The following is a 24773-nucleotide window of genomic DNA, read 5'->3' as shown; positions in this document are numbered from 1 at the left end:
GTGGTGGGCCTGCCTGAGACTTAAACTGATCAAGGTTAGAAAACTCAGTTAGCCTTCAACATCATTGTTCTTCTCTGAACATGGGTTTCCAAATTGGCTTCTATCACTGCTGCTGTGATTTAATCTGAGACGAGATTGTGTTCAGAAATTCTGACCTTTACCTGTTACCTCTTTACAGATTAAATCAGATTCCTTGACTACAAGATACTTTCTGTGTTTGTCTTTTTATTAGGGTATTTTTTGTGTTATGTTGATCTTCTGGGGGTGTATTAAAAAGTTGGATTCCTCATTTAAACCGTCTGGGGTCCACACAATCACTGGCACATCAAATCCAATGTTTGTTGTTTTTTATATTCAAATTTATTGCTGGAATGACTGTGTTACACTAAATAGCTAAAAGCATTGACATTTAAATGAAATTTCACAAATTTTTACAATTGTCCACGGCAAATTAAATAAATTAAATAACTACAAAGTTATTCAGGGTGGTTTGTTATTTTACAGAAACAGGCTTGTGGGTTTTAACACTTAGGTTGGTTAAGCTAGATGCTTGTTTTTTTTCTGTAAAGCTGCTTTGTGACAACTTTTGTTGTAAAAAGTGCTATACAAATCAAACTGAATTGAATGTAATTGAATTTAATTTATATTAATCATATCTGCATGATAGTACAGTGCAGTTTAGAATGTAATTGGTGGATTTCTGTGTCTGTCTGTGTTTTACATTAAATTAATTAAAGATACATGCAGAAAATTTACTTATAGCATTAGAACTGAATAGTAATAGTAATAGAATTGTATATATGTAAAAGGATTGTGAAATCAAGCCTTCTAAAAAAATCTCAACTCTGAACATGAGGTGCATATAATTTATTCAAAAGGACAGAAATTTCTACAAATACAATTACAATACAGATTTCTACAAATACAATAAAATGGCTGGCAACTTTGTGGACCCCAGTGGTTTAACCTGATGACTGGTCAAATGTAAAATAAAGGTATAAGAGATGCCCCTATTGGACAGTTCTGATTTTGGGTTTAAATTAGCCACTTTTGTCTCAAAGCCTGATTTGTGAGGCCTCCAGTCCTCTGTCTCTCCCACCTAAGATACTTTAAGATACATATAGTTTATTACTGGAATGACTGTGTTACACTACATAGCTAAAAGCATTGACATTTAAGTGGAATTTCACAAATTTTCACAATTGTTCACTGCAAATGAAATCTATAAAGTAATTCAAGGTGGTTTGTTGTAAAATCTACTGTTTTACAGAAACAGGCTTGTGGGTTTTACCACTTCATGGCTGAGCTAGATGCTTTCACGTGACACTAAAAAGCACTTACAGCTGACTGGGGCAGCTCTAGCAGGGAAAGAAAGTTTGCCTACTGAACTGTAGAGTACAGCCAATTCTGCTGCCAGTCTATTTTATGTCTGGGGAGACTGTAGGGGTGCATTGTTCACTGCATTTATTTATTTTTTATTAACTTTTAGCTTGGTGTTTAAACACAAGAATTTAAACACATGGATAAGAAGTGTCGCCGTGTGTTTGATATGTAGTTTATATAAATAGTAATAGGAAATTCAGTTTAAATCCCAAAAGATATGAGGGGTAACATAAGAATAGATACTGGGAGACATGGTAATACATTATAATAATAATGAATATTAAAAAAAAAACATTATTTATCATTTTTAACTTGACAAAACATGGGATAGAAAAAAAGGGGGGGGGGCTTGTCTCTTTCTCTCTGTCTCTTCTTTCTCTATGTGTGTGTGTGAATGTGTGTGTGTGTATTATCCTTTGATCTGGTTTTCTCATATCGCAGTTTAGATTGAGCTGAAGTGCTTTGGTTTGGAGTAGTGGACCTCTCTGTTGCGAGTGAATTGCTCTGCCTCTCTGAGTGATAATAATCATAAGACCCCCACTCATGCTCCTTTTAAATGAAAATCAAACGAAAATAAAATGCTGCAAGGTTTTATCATATTGATGAGTTTGCTTTGGGCCTGTGTGGGTGTGTGTGTGTGTGTGCGGCCCAAGTGGCTGTAAGTGGAGGTGAGAGGAGAATAATTGGCCCGGGAGGCCATTCAAATGGTGCTCCAGCACATTGCCTCTTTGTGAACCTTCATAAAGACCGTATGTCCTCTCGGAACACAAAATTCGCCAGAACAAGGTCCTATGCAGTGATCCATGTCCACTAGGCACATGCGGCTACTTGGAAAACTGGGTCAAGCAGTCCCTGGTAAAGCAAGGGCTGTTTTCTCACAAACTACAGTGTCGGGGTAGAGGAGACTGGCCGTGCCGTACCTTACAGACCTGTACTGACACCACTGATATAAAGCTTCTGTCTAATAGAAGAGAACATAACATTCTTTTTCATTCATTATTCAAAATCCTTTACGGGTTGGATTCAGAATCAACATTTGAGAACAGTCCCTTTCAGTGACGAGTGTCGTGAATTTTTTTAGTCACTGGCATTCTTTTTTTCTTGTTGAAAAAAAAAAAGCTCAATTACAGCATCTGCTTAAATCAAGAACACCCTCTGGAAGCTATCAGTGTCAAAGTCTACAATCAGGAGAGGCCTTTCTGTAAATAGAGAGAGTTTACTTTAAGATGCAAACCATTGATAGCAAATAAAACAGAATGGCCAGATTAGCCTGTGCTAGAAAGCAGCATCTTTAAAAACATGCCCAGTTCAGTTCTGACCAAGGTTCTTGTATCTGTCTAAGAATAAGAAAAAGTACAGGGAAGAAGAAGAAAGTCTCATGTTCTAAAGCATGTCACATCTTCTGTCAAACATGGCGGGAACACTGTTCTGGCATAGGCTTGTATGCATGGCAGTAAATGCATACATTTCTACTCATATTGAGCAAATGCTTCAAAATCTATATTACAGCAGTTCACAGTACAGATGGATAATGAGCCAAAACATACAATTGGAATGTTCTTAAACCTTAAACAACACCTTTAAAATTGTTGTGGTGCACCACTGATAAGATCAATAGTGTCTCTCCCATTGCTACTCTTGGGCTCAACGTGCTGCTAACTGCACTATGTATCTTTGGTGAAGTTGTCAGGAATCGCTTGTCAGAACTGTGTAATCTTGCATAATCTGATTCATATTTATGTAAAATCTGATTATATTACTCTACTGCGAGAGTTAAAGCTTTTTTTCACGTACAGTAACAGTTAGTTATTCATGACTCAGCTCATCAAAAAATGTGCTAGTGTGTCCGTTTTGAGTGGTGGCTCAAAGCATGAATTCCACATCTTGACTGTATGAGGTGCATGATGCTGCTTCCAATGGCATAGTCAAGCACCTGACATCAACTTAATTTAACATGCTTTTCATTTACTGAAGACAAAACTGACAAAAGGCAGAAAGGCTCACAAACAAACAGCAAATTAAAATGGCCTGGCAAAGAGTTTTAAGAATGGATGCCCAAGGTTACTGTTACTGTGTGTGTGTGGGGGGGGGGGTGTCCATAATTTTCTTTCCTAAGACTTACTTGTAAAAGAAAATATTGTATCAGTATTAGGGATGCACAATGATATCGGAATGATATCAGTTTTAGCCGATTTTTAGAAACATTAACATTGATTTGATGCCTGGATTTAGTCGATACTTCAAACCGATACTTGCTGATGTACTTATTTTATGCTGGAAAAGCAAATGTATTTATTGTATGCTGCAAAAAGGTCCAGGCTATGCTGGCCATTCTACTACAATGAACCAAGGCGGATCAACAATATAACATTTTTCACAGGAGACTCTTTGCATTTTATTGTTAGCATACAGGTGGTTGAAAGCTAAATGGAAAGGCAAATAAATGTTACATTTGTTTCTAATGTTATACTGGGGAGTTATATGTGTGCATATCATTGACAGATATATACATGTGCAATATCAGATATCAGCATTGGCCCACAGCAATTCACACATATATATTACGTTATTAAAAAGTGCCAGAATTTTCAACAAGATTTGTCCAAAAGTCAGTGATCCAACATGCCATGATGAATCCTAGAGTAAAATCAATTACAGTTTGCACATATATGCCACGCATGGCATTGCATATCTTGCTATTTGACTATTTATTTGACTATATTGCCCAAGGACACATTGTGATGACGATGCTCAAATGATATATTATGCAGCCCTAGTCTAGTTTAGCCAGGACAAAAATAACATTTAGGAGACTGAAGAGTAATAAAGATATTTAATAGCATTTAATTATCATCACCAGTCATATTTTTACAGTTCCGTACCCTATTTTATTATTTTATTACATTACAGAAGAATCAGTTCACAGTTAACCCAGATGATTTTAAAAAGAAGGACTCATCAGTACTGTAATGTAAAAGGCATCCTCTCTCGGAAGTAGTTCAGCAGTGAATGAAGTTGCTCCGTCAGCCTCCGGCTCCCCAGCGGACAGACCTAAATCCGGGGGAGGTGAAAGGGTCTCCATTAGTCACTGGAGAAAATGGGCCAGGCCATTTGTCACTGCCCCGTTAACCCACTTCCCCTCACACAGACGTCTTAATGTGGCCTGTGCTGACCACACCATCTCCTTATCCCTCGATTGACAGTGACGAAGATAAGATGAATGAAATGACCTTTTTAGACTGACTTTGACAGAAATGTGTCCTTGGCTGATGTGATAAAGCCCTGCTCTGTTTAACAGTCTTGATCACTGTTGTCAGTGTGTAGTCGTTTTAACAGTTTCAGTGAAAGGAGAGAAATGTAGTGGGGTTGTGCCACGTAAAAGCACCATATGATTCATAGAATTGCAATTTCTGTCCTACTTTTAAGATACTCTTATAGGTTTAATGTAGAATGATTTTTACCCCTTTTTTGTCCAGGAAAGACTTTTCTAACACTTTAGATTAATAACTTTATATTCTGAATTTAGAATTCTTAGGCTTATGTAGCTAGTAGGACATGAATGCTAATACCCCTCAAAATAGCAGTGTGCTAACTGCATGCCTAGCTCATCACACACTTGTTGAATAGTCTCTGTACAGTCTATGTTTACAGTTATCTGTAAACATGGAGGAATGCTATGCAGTATATACACAGTCAAGTCAGGACCACCACAGATCAAGTATTATTTGTGTGGTGAATTATTCTCAGCACTGCAGTGACACTGACATGGTGCTGGTGTGTTAGTGTGTGTATGGCTGGGACAAGTGGTTGAGACACAGCAGTGCTCCTGGAGTTTTTAAACACCTCACTGTCACTGCTGGACTGAGAATTGTCCACCAACCAGATATATCCAGCCAACAGTGTCCTGTGGGCACCGTCCTGTGGGCAGTGTCCTGTGGGCAGTGTCCTGTAACCACTGCTGAAGGACTAGAGGATGACCAAACAAATTGTGCAGCAACAGATTCAGACCTTGTGTCCCTGACTTTATATCTACAAGGTGGAGCAGCTAGGTTGATAGTAGTGTTTAATAGAGTGGAAAGTGGGGGGACACTGTGTTTAAAAACTCCAGCAGCACTGCTGTGTCTCATCCACCCATACCAGCACACACACAAACACTAACTAGCACACACCACCACTATTTCAGTGTCACTGCAGCGTTTAGAATGACCCACCACCCAAATAATAATTCCTGCTCTGTGGTGGTCTTTTATTTAAGATATCATGTAAGAAGAAACATGTATGATGGAATATTTCCATAAATGGCAGTTTGCTCAGGATTAATGTAATCTGGGGGTGTTTTGTGGTTTGTTTCATAGAATGTGGTGCCAAAATCTTCATTGATGCAGAAGCATGCAGGCCGTTCACATTATTGGTGGAATCAATGAGATACATTACCTTGTGGCAATCCTTACATTACCCCACTTCACCGTGTGAAATACAAAAGGCCTTAGTCAGAACTGTTCTTAAGCAGTCTTTGCATACCATTTTAGCATAAAAAAAGCATTAAAGCACCAAAGTATTGTTTTTTTTTGGTACTGTAGAGAGATTTTAATACTGTTTTAAGCTGGTTATCTAAAATATGCAAACTGGTTATTGTCCTATTCTAAACCCTAACTCTGGCCTACAAGGCAAAAAACGGACCAGCTCCTTCATACTTGATGGAAATGGTCAAAGCCAGATCTGTACCAAGAGCTCTTAGAGCTTCCAGTACGACTCGACTCGATCCACCATCCCTCAAAACCCACAGGAAACAAACATCCAGACTCTTCTCTGTGCTGGCACCAAGGTGGTGGAATGAACTTCCACTGGATGTCAGAAGAGCAGAGTCCCTCGCAGTCTTCAAACGTCGACTGAAGTCTCATCTTTTTTAAAAGTTTTTTAAAACTAATCCAAAAAAAAGGTTCCTAGGGTTCTAAACATGATCAAGCTCTGTGTATCTCTTGATCCTAGTCTACAAACTAGCTTTGGATATTTGAAGTAACATCGAAGCACTGTTGTAAGTCGCTCTGTATAAGGGTGTCTGCTAAATACCTTAAATGTAAATGTAAATGTAATACCATGATACCCATAATGACTGTTACATTCAGCTGAAGGAATTAAGCTCAAGCTTGTCTCATTTTACTGGTATCTGTTTTTTAGTCTGATAGATTGAATAGCTGCTTACCCAGGTGAAAACGCACCCTGTACTGGTGAACTAGCTGGTTAAATAACTCCTAAGTTGTTAGACCAGTTAGACCAGATTCAGTTTGCCAGGCTTTTTTCAGCAGAGTATAGTGTTCTTTATACGTCCTCAGCATTATTTGATTTTAGGTGTTTTACCTGTTTTGATAGTTTTAGAGATAATATTGGATTTTAAAATGAGTTTTATATTACTTACTTAATTATCTTAATTTTATAACTTAATTTTGGCTGTGCTATCGTTTTTAAGGAATTTGATCTCCATTAACTAATATCAGTACTGGCCAGTGTACTTGCCTGAGTGTATGTGTCAACCTATATGTCAAGTCAAGTAGTTTTAGTAGTTTTTATGTGGTACATAAGAAAGTGTTATCATAAGTGATATAAATAGTATACCAAATGCTCAGGATTGATATGGATCAATAGAAGGGTGTTTTTGACAGGCCTTTGAAAGATGACACAGACACTGAACGTTTCTTGTCACATTTTTGAGGTAAGGAGAGGAAACTATAGCTGTAATCAGTGAAGATCATCTGATGTCTGAATGACTTTATTAGAGAGGCCATCTGACTGTCTGAATAGGCAGATGGCTCCTTGAAATGGCACTTCTGTGTCTTGAGCTTGAGCTTTTTCCGTGAAGGACACACACACACACACACACACACACACTCACTTCCACTTCCAGTGCTCACGCTCACCAGTACTCCATCAGAACACAGCCAATCAAACTGTACTCCCAGAAACTTGTCACAGAATCATGCACTTTATTTCCTGGACAGCTTTTCTGCCTGTGATCACACACACACGCGCACACACACACACACACACAAACAGTGAGAGCAGAGTGATGGAAAACACACCAGGTGTGTCTGGCCTTTCTCTTAGCTGTGTCATGGCAAGAGCAGTGCAGCAATCTTACACACATACGCACACACAGACCAGTGGTAGCTCAGCATAGTCATAGCCTTTCCACATGATTGATTGTTGCTGTATATATAGACTCAAGTATATATATATATATGTGTGTGTGTGTGTGTGTGTGTGTGTGTGTTTGTGTGTGGTCAGAAGTTTACATACTCCTTCCATGGACATGAATATAAAAAAAAAACAAGAATTTTGATGTTTTATGTTTTCAATCAAAAACAGGATCAATATAAGTATACATGCAGTACAAGTAATTTTTGATAAGTCACTAAGCAAGTTGCATCTTGAGCAGACCCTTTGGTAGCCCTCAATAAGCTTCTGACCAAATTCTGGATGGCAATTTGATCACAGTTCCAAAGCATAATGCTACCACCACCATGATTAACAGTTGGAACAGTTTTGTTGGGGTTGAATGTGTCACCTTTAAACAGTGTTCCTGCTGTGATATTCTGCCATTGATTTAAGGATTATCCCTTTGATGTTGTACATGCTTGGCAACATTGTAAATGAGGGTCACCCTCAATCTTTTTCCCGAGTGAAAATAAAGGCTGATTGATTGATTGATTAATTGTTTGAATAGTCAGTGTTTTTTTTGTTGTTGTTGATGATTCAGTCATGAACAGTCATGATTCAGGCAAGAGAGGCTTGTTTTTTTGGTCAATTATAAGATTGTAATTCCAGAGTAAGGTGCACTCCTGAAATGTTTTTGTGATAGCTTCTTTTCATTCAGACAATGCAGCTCTGATTGTAGTCCAGTGGAGCCTTAGAAATGGCTTTATGGCCTTTTTAGGCTGATAGATGTTTTTCTTTTTCTTTTTTCTTTTTCTTTTTTTTTTTACTTTTTCTGAGATATTTATGGACCTTTCTGTGCTGTGGCATGATGAACAACCTAAACAACCCGTTCACTCCCTAGTTCACTGATTAAAGGCCAAAAGTTAGATTAAGATTGATTGATGAACATTATTTTTGATTCAGTAATGGTCATAGATTGATTTGCTCCAAAGCAAAGCTAGCAGCAACACAAAGCTGGCCAACCACAACTAAGCATGACTAATATTAAATGTAAAATACGGTATGGTGGCCAAGATTTGGTTAATTATTTAGCGTACCATTAAAGAGAATATTTACAAGTGAGTGGCCAATTTCTTAACCACATTGATCATCAAAGACCAGCTTAGAACATCTGATGTCTGTGCTGGATTTTTCAGCAGTTTTTTTTACCCCATCAGTTTTACTTCATTACTGCATTACAAAATGCTGCCACTGTGTTATGGAATATTAGTGAATGCATCGATCTGTTTACTATTTCTGTTTCCTTCTAACATGATCTTTCACTTCAAAATGTAAGAAAAATGTTATGTCAGTTGTGACAGCCGTTCTTATGACATAAATACATGGTAAATGCTTTGAGGTAAGTGTGTGTTGATATAGGTATGCAGTTAACACTAAAACAATATATCTATAACAAGATGAGACTCTCTCTTGAGATGTTTAGGTTAGGGAACGCATAGGTGAGCATAGGTGCCTAAAGTGTGGCCCATGAGAATATTAGAATCGGTTCACCAGGGGTTTATCCCAACCTCTCCCTTTAAAAATAAAAAAACAACCAGCATACATAACAAGCTCAAGTCCCCAGTCAACCTCCAACACTGATAATAGCCTCTTGAGACAAAATGTTGTGGTATTATTCTTATTCTTCTAACATTTTCTCTGTATGGACCTTTTCAAATAGAGTTTTTTTTGTGGACAATACACTACCCCAGAAATTCGTGCAATAAACTATACTATTGATAAATTAAGACTATTAAATGCCACTGATATAATGATAATATAATAGCATAACAAATGATTTATAACAAAAAACATTTTTATTAATCATAGTTTGGGAAATATATATTTTTCCTTCACCTATAGCAGACCGCACTGTTTGTATGGAGTCATAGTTATTCAAGCTATTGCAGGACTGGCTAAAATACTGTTCACTGTTCTATTGTCACAGCTTAGCCCATGTCTGTCTTGTGTTTCTCCCTAATTTGGTCCCATGTGCTCCTGCCCTCTGTTTACCTGTCATGTGTTTTCCAGCCATGTGCTACTGTTGTGTTTTGGTCCTGTCTCCACCCTAGCCCCACCCTGTAATCAGTTATTTGTAACCCCGCCCCCTCTTGATTGATCCTCAGGTGTTTCCAGTTTCCTGTTCCCTCCTCGTGTATATAAGCCCCTTTGTTTCAAGTCTTTCTTGTCTAGTCTTTAGTTGCTTTGTTTGCTGTCAGTAAGCTTGTCAGGTTTGTTTTGTGTCTCATGCTGCTTGTTGTTAGGGTCCTGTTTTCTAGTTAAGTCTTTTTGAGTTTTGTATTCCTTGTCTAGTTTTCATAGTTTAGTTATCCTTGTTCATTGTTTATTTTTGTTTTACGTTTCCCTACACGTGTTTGCTTTCAGTTTGTTTTCAGTATACTTTTGTTTATCATGTTTGTTTGTTAGTTTATTAGTTTGTTTATTTTATTAAATATATATTTCTGCACTTACGTCCAACCCTCTCATCCGTAACATCTATATGTGAACACATATACAAATAAACACTATAGAGGATATTGCGATTATCATATATTATTAAAATCATGTCAATTTCTTATACGATAAGTCGATAATTTAATTAATTAATTCATTTTTTATCTTCCTTTGAAGCTGCATCACAATTTGTAGCCGCAATCTGTAGCCACAGTTTTCCCAATTCATTAGTAAACCTTTCCCAGATTTGTGAAAGCAGCCAAGGAGTCAAGCAGAACAGCAAATTAGTCAGTTTAATTCAGTGAAAGGAAAACTCTGGAGATGGTTAAGAACTAAAGGCTGAATGTCCTCCTTGACAACATGGAGATTGGTTGACGTCCTGCTTTTGTGATGCTTCAAATATAAACCAGGCTTTACTCTCTGCACAAATTATGCTGAGAAAACACCCTTAATTACTATTACTGTTACAACTCCCTTGGGGCTATGTTAGGACCCCTTGGGGTGGTGACCACAGGGTTAAGAACCCCTGCTCTCATTCTTAACCTCATGTGGTGGCAGGTTTTCGTTCCACACCTGATTCCAGTTGTTTAATCAGCTAGTGCCAGTCTTCAAATTAGTGCTGGACGATTTATGCGACTAATTCGGTTAATTGAATTTTCAAATGGAGTAATCACGATTTTACATACAGACATTTTATCTTTTTAATCTAAAATTTCTGAAAACACTCCTCATTTCTGAAGTGATTATCCATCTTCCCTTGGTTACTGGCGCCTCCCACAAACCAACGCGCGCACAATTTCTAAACATTCTTCGAGGACTGAGCTCATATAGAAAAGACTTCAGCATTCGCAACACAAACACCAAGTTTGATAAAGCATATATTTAGCTGGAAATAAAATCTACTGTTTTTAAAAGGTGCTGCATCATCGCTATCCTGTGAGAATCCGTGATTAATTATTGAAAACAATAATAATCGCTCATTCAAAGTTTCTTTTTTGAACCCGTTAAGTGCATTATTTCTCTACTTTTAGTCACAAACCCACATTCTGAAGTATAATCCAACATCCGTCATTGTGTGAGTTTCTCCACAGCTTTGTAGACACGAGGTCAGCACGTGATATGAATGCATATATATATATATATATATATATATATAGTATAGTATATAGTAGAGGGAAAAAATCTAAGTAAAAATAATCTAAATTTAGTTTTAAGTCATAATCGCCCAGCACTTCTTCAAATGATTGGTCAGTTATAGAGGGGTCTTGATGTTTGGTTGGAATGAAATTCTTCAGCCACATCGACCCTTGGCAGACAAGTTTGGCGATCCTACTGTTAAAGAGCCACAGCATTAAGCTGCAAATAAATAATAAACATGTAAATTTGGTTGTGATCTGGAGATTGTGTAGTGCAGATATGCTCCGTTATAATGGCCATAATACAGAGCATCTTACTGACGACTGGATTAGGGTATGTAAGGTGGCTCATTAGACAGTAAGAACCCACTCTTCTCTTCTTTCTCCTTCCTTCTCCTGCATGTGACGTCCTCGTCTCTGTCTCTTTCCCTCCCTCTTTATTCTCCCCGGCTCTAACTCAGTCTATTTTTCCTCATCTTCCGCGTCAGTAATAGAATTATTCCCCAACTCGTCTCTTCTTTTCCTTCCAGTTCTTTCTCTGTTGTTCTCGTTTTCTCCTCCTTTCGCTCGTTTGCGGCTGAGAGATGGAGGGAGCTCTCCCGGGATAGCGAAAGCTCTTCAGCTCCGGTAGAAGAAAAAAACACAAATCCATTTTACAGCTGACACCAATAAGAGTCCCTTGCTACCTTTCTCTTGCTTTTCTTCTCTTCTCTTCTTTTTCCCCCTTCACTCTTTCTCTCACTCTCGCTCGCTCATTCTGTCTCTTCCAATGGAGGGTGTTTTGGTTACTCAGCGTGCGCTCGACTCTTTTAAGCCGTATGCTCATCATTATTAATGACCCCTGTGAAATGTGCATAATTTAAAAGAGCTCGTACTTTAGCTTTTGATGAGGCTCTTTTCTTAGGAAAACAGGAAGCGCAGGAAGTTTCTAGGAACCTGTTGTGAGACAACTGGTCATTATTTCTGGAAAACTGCAAGTTGGATTGTATTGTGCAGATTCCAGCATATAGTAATGCTTTATACTTAATTGGTTCTTTAATCACTCTGTGGGGCTTTGCTTTTGCAATTGACTTTCTTTTGTTTTCTGCTGATGCTCTTCCATTGTAGAGAAGAGAGATGCCAAGTTCTACCACACAGACCAAATAAATGGTGGAGAGATGTTCCCAAAGCTATCACTGTTTGGTAATTGTGGACATGCTTAAAATGCATGTACACTTCTTCTTTTTTTCACTTTATTGTATCCCTACCCCTTGTTTTCTTGTTTTCGAGTGTAAGCCTTCCTCTTGGAACAGAGTTACTATTAAAAGGGGTGAAATCCTGCCCCTAAGAAATGGAACAACCCTTCAAGCACCCGATACAGATATAGTTTATAGCAGTGAAGCGCTAAAGTTCAGCAACCTAGCTGCTGGTTAGCTAGTTAACTTTAGGGCTTTGTATGTCTTCAGCAAGGGGGCAGGTGATGCAGGAATTAATTATTACTATCCATTCCTTAATTATTCTGTGATTAGTTGCTGTTTTTATTAACTTTTCTTTTCTTTTTCCATTCCACCTTAAATGCTGCAGCGTCTGCCATCTGTTGCATCATTGAAGGTGTAACAGGAAAGTTAGCTGGCTAGCTACTAGGGGTGTGACGAGACACTAATATCATGAGACGAGACGAGACGAGACACTATACTGTGTTCACGAGAACGAAACGAGACGAGATTTAAAAATAAAATTTTAAAGAAAACGTCAAAAATGAAAAATGGCTTGAAAACTAGAGTTTTATTTGACAAAATCATATAACGCAAACTTAACAGACTGGTTTCTCTCACACATTGATTCTATAAGAAATAGAAATAAGAATAAAAAATAAAAATAAAACTTTTCTAGGTCTTATATAGTGCAAACAATAAGTGCAAACCACAACCAGTCATATTAAGACTATGGTTTGTGTTTTTTTCTCTTAAATCTCTTGTAATTTAACTATGCATAACCATAACCAGTCATATTAAGACTTAGCTTGAAGTGCAAACAGAGACAGATTTTTTTTTTTTAATACAGTACAGAGCTAAGGGATTAGTACAACTGCCTATGAAAGAGTCACGTGTACAATTTACTTACAGTATTTATATATGGTTTGTGTCTTGTTGGTCACTCTGTTACCCTTTATTGTTTTCACTGGAGCCAAAATGCAGCCAGACATAACACTTAACTTAACTGTTTTTTGCCCCGCGAGACAGGTTTAAGCCTAATGAGAAATATCGTCCGTTTTAATCTTGCGAGATCTCGTGCCACGAGATCTCGTCACACCCCTACTAGCTACTGAGACGAACTACTAGCGATTTTTCTGTGCTTGTTATGAACAAAAGGTCGATAAAACATTGAAACTACACTTTAAACTATCGTAATATAGTTATCAACACTACATCCAGAGCAATATGTTATTTTTTTTTTACTCCGTCAGACATGCAGCAGAAATCAGCAGAAATATTTTTCACAGCATCATAGTCAAAATGGAAATTCTCCATTCTCTAGCATTTCTAACACCTTTCAAACTCTGCTTTAGTGTGCAAGTGTGTAAAGCACAATTCTCCCAGGACCAGGGTTGGGAAGACTTGGGAAGACCTTAAAATCCACAGGACACAAACTCTGTATTTGTTTCAGCAATTTGAGGAAATTTATGATCCAAAAAATGTCATTTTAAGTCACAGTAAATCTTGTAAAAAAAAAAAAAACTGTAAAAAAAAAAAAAAAAAATCCGCAAATGTTTTCTTGTTTTTTACAGTGTTTGAATGGTGGGGGGATATTTTTCTTCCGTCTGCTTATACAAACGTTTTAGTGCAAACATCCTTTAGCCTTCATTTCATCTTCAAACATCAGTTTGAAACATTAAAATAAATGAAAAATCTGACCAATCATTATATTTTATAGGATATATTTGTGTTTCTATATTGTGGGTGTGGGCAGGTGAAACACTACAAGAACGATTAACACATACTTTTGTTATTTCAACACACGTGACAGACTCAAACACATGGCGTGTGAAACCAAGAGCATTACAGATGGATAAAGTGCTCTGGATGTGTGTGTGTGTGTGTGTGTGTGTGTGTGTGTGTGTGTGGATGTGTGTGTGACGGTGAACGAACAGGAGTGAGCGTGCTGGGTAAAAGTGTGTGAGAGTGCCTGCAAATTTAATGCGCCCTTGGGTTGTGAGTTTATTCTTGCCGTTCCAGTTCCACAATTGGAGGAGAAGGCAAGGGGCACATTTAGCTTTCACAAGAAACCCTCAGATAATTTATCTTATTCAGGGTTTTTCTCAAAGAATTCTCTACAGTTTCCTAGGAGCTGTGTGTTTGTGTGTGGGCCAGTGTGTGTATTGTTGTGGCATGTATTCCCTTAAGACCAAACAGTGTCACTGGTGACAAATGCCCCTCTCACGGACGAATACGCTACCAGGTTAAGGTTATCTCTTTTCTCTGAGGTTATCTTTGCCTTTTCCTAGTAAAAAGGAAGAAAAATACACCACAGCGGTAGCAGCCAAAAGAGTCCGGACTTTGTTATTACTGAAATTCCATCAGTCTGACTGGTGGGTTTTCCTGCTGAGCTTAAAATTCCAGTTTCTCTCTCTTGCCCACTTCTTTTTAATTTCATAAAAAAAAAAATCTTCCGTTGAAATCTTAACTTAGCATTTCCAGTGAATCTCCAGTTTTCCCTTTAAATGCATCCCTAATGAAGTAAAATGTGCATGTAGGTACTTGACAAATAGAAGTGCAACTAATATTTAAAACAAATCTACTACTAACTTTTTAATTTTATGAAATTTCATAGTTTAAAGTTTAAATTGTCCTGAATTGCTAGTGTTCTCCAGAATTTTTTTTTTGTGCAATTTTATAATCTTTTCTCTCAGTCTTGGACATAAATAATTATGTGATATGACATTGCTTTACATTATATTATAATTATATATTTAATTTAGGGATGCACTGATATGGGAATTCTGGGCTGATTCTGATGCTGATATCTAATATTACACCTGTATATATCTGACAATGTCAATACCGATATACACATTTAAAATTTACAGAAAGAATAAACATTGCGGTAGGAGTTTCAAAACCAATGTACAGTTTATTTGACTTAGATTTTAGCTTTTAACCAACTGTATGCAAACAATAAAATAAAATGTCTCTCCTGAGATTTTTTTTTACTTACATAGACTGGTCACAGCTTTCACCAGGTGAAATAAAACAATGGATCTATTGAATGTAACAAAAATAATAATAATAAAATAATAATAATAAAAATCAGCTTAAATCAATTAATTTAAACTAGCACTGCAAGTGTCAGCCGATTATAGTCCTTTTCTGACATACAATAATATGATAATTTTACAAGTATCAGTTTGAAATATCGGCTGAATCTAAACATTAGTCTGATGCCAGTGTTTTGAAAAAAAAAAGTTATTGTTCAATAACCATATAATATTGATGTCAGCATTCATCTCCAATTTCCTTCATTGTGTCCATTTTAAAGCTTGCCATACATCAATGACCGTGCACATTTTGCTAACTCAGTAAATATAGTGTTTTATACCATATGAACTGATTTTTAAATATAACCATATATTGCTAACGTAAACTTGTTTAAAATAATGCTGAGTGGTCCAGCGTGCTAAGCGCTGCCACTATGATTAGGAGATTGCTAGTTCGAATCCTGTTCATACAGCTTGCCATCAGCTGCCGGAACCCTGAGAGAGCACAATTGGCCTTGCTCTCTCTGGGTTGGTAGATGGCACTCTCTCCCCAAATCACTCCAAAGGGTGATGTAGATCAGCACAAGAGCTGATGTATCAGAACCGAAATTGGGGAGAAAATGGGAGAAAATTGTGAAAAAAAAAAACATTCAGGTGATTTATTCTATAAGTTTCAGATATACATATATATCTATATTCATATTACATCACACCCCAGGATATTTAGCATATTTAACAAAATAAAGCACATCTTCCATCTAAAAGTGAACACTTACATCAAACATTCTCTTTTGCATTACTGACATTATTTGAGGAAAAATGCATCCTAATAAATATTTTTACTTGATTACGACCTCATGTAATCCACCCATAAACACCGAAAGTTGACTGTATCTTTAAACAATCTGAAAGATCTTGGACATTGAGATAATGACTGTTAAGATCCTCTGACTGGCTGCTTATCATAATTAGGTTAAGAGTGAACTGGGAGATGTTTTATTGTGAATGTAACGCCCTACCTTCACAGCCAGTGCCTTTTTGAACCTTGACACATGGGGAGGTTTGTGCAACTCAGCCAGGAAAAAGATCAAGCGATTCAGTCACTTGGTTGAATTGCTTGGATCAATGGCTAAAATGCTATCAAGGGCAACAAGGCACTGGCTCTAAAGGTAAGCTGTTAAATATACCAGAGGTGCACGCAGAGTTAACTCCTGATTATGATAAGTGGCCAGTCAGAGCTGGATTAAATTTTGGATTAAAATTACAGCCTCCAAACCACTGAAGGTACCACAAGCATCTCTACAAACAATTGTGTGCAAATATAAAACTCTGGAGAGCACACAGAAACACTGTATAACTTAGAATGGAGGCCCAGCTCAACTTTCTGTGCTAAACATAACCTGAAATGCTTTTGATTGAGCACTTAATCATTTTAAAATTTAATAGCAGCAGTGATTTCAGTAATAACTGATTAGAGAATAGGAAAAAAAATCATTGAATGGATGTACTTATGAAAATGTACAAACAAGCAAACAAATGTTGAGATTAAGATGAATTGCATTGTGATTAGTGCAGTGATTAAACTACACATTTGCATAATTATGGTTGTGCATTACAAAGCTTTATTGTCATCTAATTTACATTCTTAATCTTCTACTTTTTGTTGGATTTTTATATATGTTCACTCTCTGACTCTCTCTCTCTCTGACTCTCTCTCTCTCTCTCTCTCTCTCTCTCTCTATATATATATATATATATATATATATATATATATATATATATATATATATATATATGTGCATCACTAGTGAGGAATCCTAATGAGTGGGTTGGGTAATTGGCTGTGTAAATTGGGGAGAAAATAAAAATGGGATTAAAAAAAAAAAAATATATATATATATATTTTTTTTTTAATCCCATTTTTATTTTCTCCCCAATTTACACAGCCAATTACCCAACCCACTCATTAGGATTCCTCACTAGTGATGCACCAACACCAGGAGGGTGAAAACTAGCACATGCCTCCTCCGATACATGTAAAGTCAGCCACTGCCTCTCTTCCAACTGCTGCTTATGTATCATTGCCGAGTAGCATCACAGCGCACTCAGAGGTAAGCGCAGTGACTCGGTTCTGATACATCAGCTCACAGACAGCTTGTGCTGCAGACATCACCCTTTAGAGTGATGTGGGGAGAGAGAGCCATCTTTCCACCCAGAGAGAGAGCAAGGCTAATTGTGCTCTCTAAAGACTCAGGTAGCCGATGGCAAGCTACATGAACAGGATTCGAACCAGCAATCTCCTGATCATAATGGCAGCTGTTTAGACCACAGCACTACTTAGTTTTCTACATATTTACTTCCAAATAGTTCTACACAATCTTGTTTTGGTTCTGTTTGTATACCAACTGATTTTACATAATTGTACCATAGGAATGAATGGGGTGCAAAAGTGTTTTCACCCTTCAAATGTAACAATCATACTACTTCACTTGTAAAACCCAATCATTAACACAGGGTACCTCAGTAACCACTTTGCAACACTATGGCAACACTTTTTAAAAAGAGACATTCACTCTTGAGTTGATGAATGCTCGATTTCCGTCTGTTTATTTTCAAAACCTGACTTTATCAAGACATGTCTTCTCATTAAATGTTTTTAATTTATATTTTTTCTCCACATTGTAAATTAATACTAAAGTCATTCAGATTATGAAGGAACGCATATGTAATCATGTGGTAAATTTAAAAGTGTTAAACAAACCAAAATGCTCAGCATTTAGGTGGGTTGGTAACTCTGATGAACTTATCCTTTGCAACAGAGGAAACCCTTGGTATAGCTTTCCTAGGGCGGTCCTGATGAGAGCCAGTTTCATCATAACGTTTTTGATGATTTTTGTGACTGCACTTAAGGATACGTTCTTGAAATTTTCGAATTAACTGACTTTATTTAGTTGAGTAGTTTCTTGACATAGTATGGATTAGAACATTACTCAAATAGAGCTATGCACTGTATACCAACCAACTCTAGCTCTTCACTTAACTTTACAACTGATGCTCTCAAACAAATAATTAACTCTTGACAAGTTCAGCATAGCTGTTAACTGAAAGCCATTCGAGGTGACTTATACCTCATGAAGCTTCAAAACGTTTTGCAAAGCTGTCATCTAAGCAAGATGATATTTAAAGAAATCTCAAATAAAAAACATATTCTGGTTAGTTTAACACTTTTACTTGTTTACTTAATTTAGTTTTTTTGATAGACTTTAGTATTAACCTTAAATGCAGAAAATATGCAACAATTAAAAACCATGAAAGAACACTGAATTTAAGGTGCGTCCAAACTTTTGGTGCGACTGATACGATATGTGTAACAAAGTGTTAAAGCTGTAAAAGCTGAGCAGTGAGTGTTTATACTAAAGCTGTTGGTGTGTTATCTCTCCCCGCAGTCTGCCCCCCTCTCCAGAGGCCTGTGTGAGACCATGATGCTCAGCAGCTCAGTGGAGGTGCCCAGCCCTGGGGGCATGAGTGTGGCAGCCTCCCGGAACGTGGTGCGCAGCTCCAGCATCAGCGGCGCCATGTACAGCCTGGAGAAAAGCCCCAGCAGCACAGGGCCCGACGCCACCAGCATCGCGGGAAACAAGAAGCGCCGCTCCAGCTTGGGGGCCAAGATGGTGGCTATTGTGGGGCTGTCCCAGTGGAGCAAGAGCACACTGCAGCTCAACCAGCAAGGTATGGGATGTTGTATTTCTATTGTTTATTCGGCTCAGTTTAGTGTCATGATGCGTTGGACCGTAATGACTATAATAAAATGGGCAGTTATGTTAAAGGGGACATATTATGCAAAACCCATAACCCATTGCGTTCTTTTGTATTTGCACTTGGGCCTCGATTGCTACTTTAAACACTTTAAGTAAGAAAAACATCCATTTGTTTTCTGTGAGTCAGTTGAAAGATTTTGGTGTCAGGGATCTATAGTTTCTATGAGACATTTGAATGGCTGCCTTATTCTGACATCACAATAAGAAAACTTAAAGACAACACTTAGAGAGCAACCCTGGCAGAGCATCAGACAGTACAAAGCAGGACTGGCCAGCAGACCTCGTCTGAAGGAGGGATCTGTATCTACTGTTCATGGCAATTCAACAGATGTGGAAGAAGTTGAGTTTAGTTTTGAGCTTCTATTACAGTAAAAAATTAACTATCGGAATGAGCTAACACTAATGTGTGGTAAACACTCATGGGGCGTGGCCAGCAACAGCTTATATAAATAAAAGTGACAGAATTTTTAAACAGCTTATTCTGAAAGGATCTAAAACTGGCAAGAATAGAGCTGGTGTGAGAGTTTGTGAGAGTATTTTTTTTTGTGCAAAGAACTTCACAGACATATATTGTATAGCACATAGATCTTTTTTTAACTTGTGTAAAAAGAGGTATATATATGTGTCCCCTTTAAGAGTTTTCTGCCCAAATGCAGATGGGGTACCTAGCTTTGCTTGTGCACCAGCCACATGTATAGTCTTTTTTTACATTAGCTTATTACTGTAGAGTGCTCAGCTAACCCGTGCAGACCCAGGTAGACAGAACATTCAGAACATCCAGGATGCATGATAATGCCAGATGAGAACGGGGTCATAGATCGTTTAGAAGGCTGCAACGATCCACTTGTTTCCCCGACAGACAGTTTCCACCTCCTATGAAATCTAAACAGACTATCAGCAGGAACAACACCCCACATCACTTCACACTGAATGAACAACCGAACTAAACTACCACAGGCTTAATATATAATCAAATGCAGATGTGTTCATGATTGTGACATCACAGTCTCAATTAATTCAAAACAGGCTGTTTTTTAAAGTTTATTTTCCATGTTTGGGATATGAGAAAGATAACAGATAAACTAGTCCTTTAATGAGCGGTGCAGTTTTGTCAGCCTTTATCTTTCCACCGTTCCTTTTTCATTACGGGTTTGTCACTCGTCTGACTCTTTCTTGTCAGATATTTTTCACGTCTTTCTGAACTCCATGTTCTTTTTCGTCTTGTCCTCGCTCTGTTAGCTCCCCTCTCCATCACTCCTGTCACACGGACGGGTCAGTGTGACTTCTTCATTCGCACAGTGGCTGCTGTCACGTCTTCGTCTGTCTCATTATCTCCCTCTTTCCTCTCTTCAAGCCGTGCTCCCTTTCTGCCCTCTTGTATTCTCTGTTCTCACCAATATCAGGCACTTTCAGATGAGCTTCTTGTCAGAGACGTTGGATGTATTCGTGCTTGTTTTGAAGTGTCTGAAACTTATAATGTGCAGAACTGACCGTTCATTCACACTGTTGATTTGTGATGTGCTTTCTGAAAGATGAAATGATGAGTGTTGCATTATTTGGTACATCTTTTTTTACAAGTTGTTTTTGCTTCCCTGTTTCCTATTATGTGTCTTTGGAATCGCATTGGTAATTTAAGTTGTGTATCTCCAATTACTCAGCACAGACTAATGTAACAACACTGATAGTTAATTGGCTAGATAATTAGCATTCTCCTTCAAGCGTGTTCAGCTGTCCAATGATGTTGCTTTATCAGATCAATGTGAAAAGATGCAGTTGGTTGGATTTGTGTGGCTCAGAGTAAGCACATGCTAGCCTTCATCCTTTCAGCCCTGATAGCATTGATAGAATAGGCTCTAGCTAATGGATGGGAATTAGAAGTTACTAAATTGGTAAGAAAATTGGAGTAAAACAGGTCAATAAGCAGTAGATAAAAACAACTGGTTACAGTTAGTAGAAGTAACCATATATTAGTATTTTTGGCAGTTTTTTTAAATGCTACCTTAGTTAGCTAACTTAGTTAAGTAAAGCTAAGCTAAGTAAACAGAACTGTAATAAACAAAAGACTTTCTTCTAAAGTCAAACGAGCGCTGGATGTAAATCTACACAGATTTCTCAACTGAAAACTGTTTATTTGGTGAGTAAAGCGCTTTCGTTTATTTACAGTAAGCTTAGATTCCCGAATTACACCAACACTAGGCTGGAGCATTAGCATTAGCGGCTAACGGCTTCAGCAGTGTTAGGTGGGGTTAGGAGCAGGCTACAGGCTGATAATACTCCCCTCTGAATGGAAAATAGCAGTTAGCGGCTAATGCTAATACTAACCTGAAACTCCTGTAGAACACTGCACTTTAGTGGAGTGGCTTTACTGCTTCTTACAACCTGACTGGTAAAATGTATACAAAAGACACACTGGATTAAAAGGCGCACTGACGATTTTTGGGAAAATTAAAGGATTTTAACAGCGCCTTATAGTGCAAAAAAATATGGTAAATAAATACATTATTCATTTTTCATATATACAAGGTAAAAAATGAATAAGCTTTTTAAGTAACTGTCTCTGTATAGCCCCAAAAAAGACTCAAATGACCTTTTCATAAGTACTGTATAGAGCCTTTTTTACTAAGTGTATGGTGTACAGTATAATACATTTCTTCAGAACAACTTTACCCACCAAAAATATCCAGCCGACAGCGGCACACAGAAGACAGCAGAACTGATACCAAACTTAAACACACTGAAATGGCTGTACAAGAACAAGAAGGAGAGCAGTTAATGGAACTTGTAAAGAAAACTAAAAGGACTGAGTCTGCTCATTATTACAAGGTCTATAAAACATACATTAATACATCCTGCATTTACGTTTGTGTAAGCTGTTATGTAGAGAAAAGTGGTCCTATTTGTTTTTTTATGTGTCTTAAAAAGGTATTAAAACGTATGGACTTTGCTTTAAAAATTGTACAACAACCTTGTAAATACGTAGACCTATATAGATCCCCACATGTTTCCCACGTGTTGCTCCTAACATTTTTATTTAGATCTTACTCTCTGTAAATCTAAAAAGCCACTGGATTTGTGACATAATTCTATCTAAAAAAAATGTTGTCTTTATGTATGGCTGCTTATACTGCTTTCACTGTTTGCAACATAGATTTGTTCATAGGTGAACATAATGCTTTTTGTCTTCATGTGTGTTTAGTGTCATAATTCTGCAGCTGAAGCCATCTCCTTTTGTTAATGGGGTGGAGGGGGTGGGAGGCGTTTCTTGACGCATAATTAGCATCTTCCCAATGCCGCAGTGCCATACTTAACCAACAGGTGTCTTTCACGATGCCGGGGGGAGATAGTCGAGGTATACCCATAAAGCGCTGCGAGAAACCCTGTAAAAACAAGTCAGGTTTTTGTCTGATAATAAAAATCATTTGTGTAGGTGTTGCTGCATAGTAGAACAGTGCACCACCACTCAAGGGTCTTTCATTATTTCTGAAGTTTTTTTTATTTTATATATATAGGAGTTTTGATATGTCTTCCAGCAAATTCACAAGCTGTTTCTGTTTCTTTTCTTTCCTAGTTTTTGTGTTATTTGCCATTTATTTTGCAAATTATCATATTTTTCTCACTATAAAATCAACAGTGCGCCTTATCTGATGCGCCTTATGTATGAATTTTACCAGTCAGCTTGTTAGGAGCAGTAAAGCCACTTCAGAGTTATACAGGAGTTTCAGTTTATCTCTCCAGCACCAAGACTGGAGCAGTATTAGCATTAGCCACTAGCTCTTTCACCATTCAGAGGGGAGTATTATTGGCTGGTAGTCTGCTGCTAACCCTGGCTAGCACTGCTGGAGCAGCGTTAGCATTACCCACTAACACTGCTAAACACTAGCTCTTTTGTCGTTCAGAGGTGAGTATATCGGACTATAGCCTGCTGCTTACCCCACAAGCACTGGGGCTAGCGCTAGCTCTTTCGTCATACATAGGTGAATATATCGGACTGTAGTCTACGCGTTTACTGTGTTAAAACTAGCTATGTTGGACAAAACGCGAGCTAATATCGTTCTGGCTTACTGGAACACTCAGGGTTCCTCAGTGTAGCGCTGTTGGGCCTTAGTGGAAATCTGCAAATCTAAGCTTACTGTATAAAATCGAAGCGCTTTACTCGCTCAAATAAACAGTTTTTAAAAGAGAAACATGTAGAATTAGCTTTACAGGTCTTGCAACCCAGCAGCAAGACATGCTGAATTAGAAGGAAAACATTGCTGTTGACACCCCTATTCCTTACTATAATAAGGAACGAAAAATAAGGAATATGGTGAAAACTGTGGAAAACTGTGGAAATGACTACCTGAAAGAAATTTGAAGTGTTTTCCTGCTTATATAACTCTCCTGTTTTGCCAAGCTAGTTTTGGACTGAAACTTTGGTAAAAGTTTTGTTAGAGCTTCAATCTTTTCCCAACCATGCAGCTCTTTTTTATACAAAATTGTACAAAACAAAAATAACACACCAGTTTTGCTTCAAATGTTGAAAACAATATTTCATTTCTTTAACTCTACGCTTATAGAATATCAGTTCGTTTTCTACTCATCTAACTATTGACTGTAACAGAAATTTTGACCAGGTGTGCTTAAACTTTTGCATGTTACTTTAATTTTAAGGAAAGGGAACATTGGCATTGAAATAATTTAGCTGAATCAAAGCTTTGAGTTGTAGCAGTGAATTGCATTGAATGGCTTTGTTGTAAGAGGGCTTTGTGGATTTCACTGGGCTGGACCACTGTCTCTGGAGGGGAGTGTTGTTCTTCTTGCTGTTCTCCTGAGCCCTGGACCCTGACTCCCCGTGGCATCAGTGTAGCAGTGACTGGGTTGTGTTATATGTGCTCCTGTGAGAGTTACAATATTGTGTAACTCTTAACTCCAGTTCCAAGTCCAAGTCTAATGCCAGTTCCAACTCTAACACCAGTGCCAACATTGGCCCACTAAGACAATCCAAACAGTCTGCTCTTCTTTTGCTCTTTTAATATCTATTAAAATTAATTATCTATTAATATCTATACCATTAACCACTCTGTTCTTCTTTCACGCCTCAAATCTTCACTCAATATCACAGGTACTGCCCTCTGTTGGCTAAGGTCATACCTCACAAACCGCCAACAGTTTGTTAATATTAACAACTGCAGTTCTGCTACTGCTCCACTATCCCAAGGCGTTCCCCAAGGCTCGGTGCTTGGTCCACTACTATTTATACTTTACATGCTTCCTCTCGGTAACATCATTTGTCAGCATGGCCTTCACTTTCCTTTCCTCCGCTGAAATCCTGATCCACGCTTTCATTACATTTAAAATTGACTACTGCAACAGCATTCTTTACGGCACATCTAACAAAATCTTAAATAAACTTCAATATATTCAGAACTGCGCTGCACGTCTCCTCACTCGTTCTCCCTCCCGCGACCACATTACACCTGTCCTCCAACACCTTCACTGGCTCCCTGTCACTCATCGTATTCAATTCAAAATTCTTTTATTTACTCACAAAGCTCTCCATAATCAGGCCCCTCCCTA

At 37.8% G+C, this 24773-nt stretch overlaps 1 protein-coding gene across 9 annotated transcripts in view; it reads left to right on the top strand.

Moving 5' to 3' along the window:
* rims3 (regulating synaptic membrane exocytosis 3) overlaps window positions 1–24773 on the top strand; it is a 107798-nt gene that overhangs the window by 6441 nt on the left and 76584 nt on the right. For all 9 annotated transcript variants that reach the window (XR_007438501.1, XR_007438500.1, XR_007438495.1 and 6 more), the window contains exon 2: window positions 18846–19128. Coding sequence is in view for 1 of the 9 variants with exons in the window: in XM_007236457.4 (XP_007236519.3) it covers window positions 18879–19128 (250 nt within the window). In the remaining 8 variants the exon portion in view is untranslated. The remainder of the gene's footprint in view (window positions 1–18845; window positions 19129–24773) is intronic.

This window comes from Astyanax mexicanus, chromosome 3 (genome assembly GCF_023375975.1).
Source record: "Astyanax mexicanus isolate ESR-SI-001 chromosome 3, AstMex3_surface, whole genome shotgun sequence".
Taxonomy (NCBI): domain Eukaryota; kingdom Metazoa; phylum Chordata; class Actinopteri; order Characiformes; family Acestrorhamphidae; genus Astyanax; species Astyanax mexicanus.
This window is presented reverse-complemented; position numbering and strand designations above follow the sequence as displayed.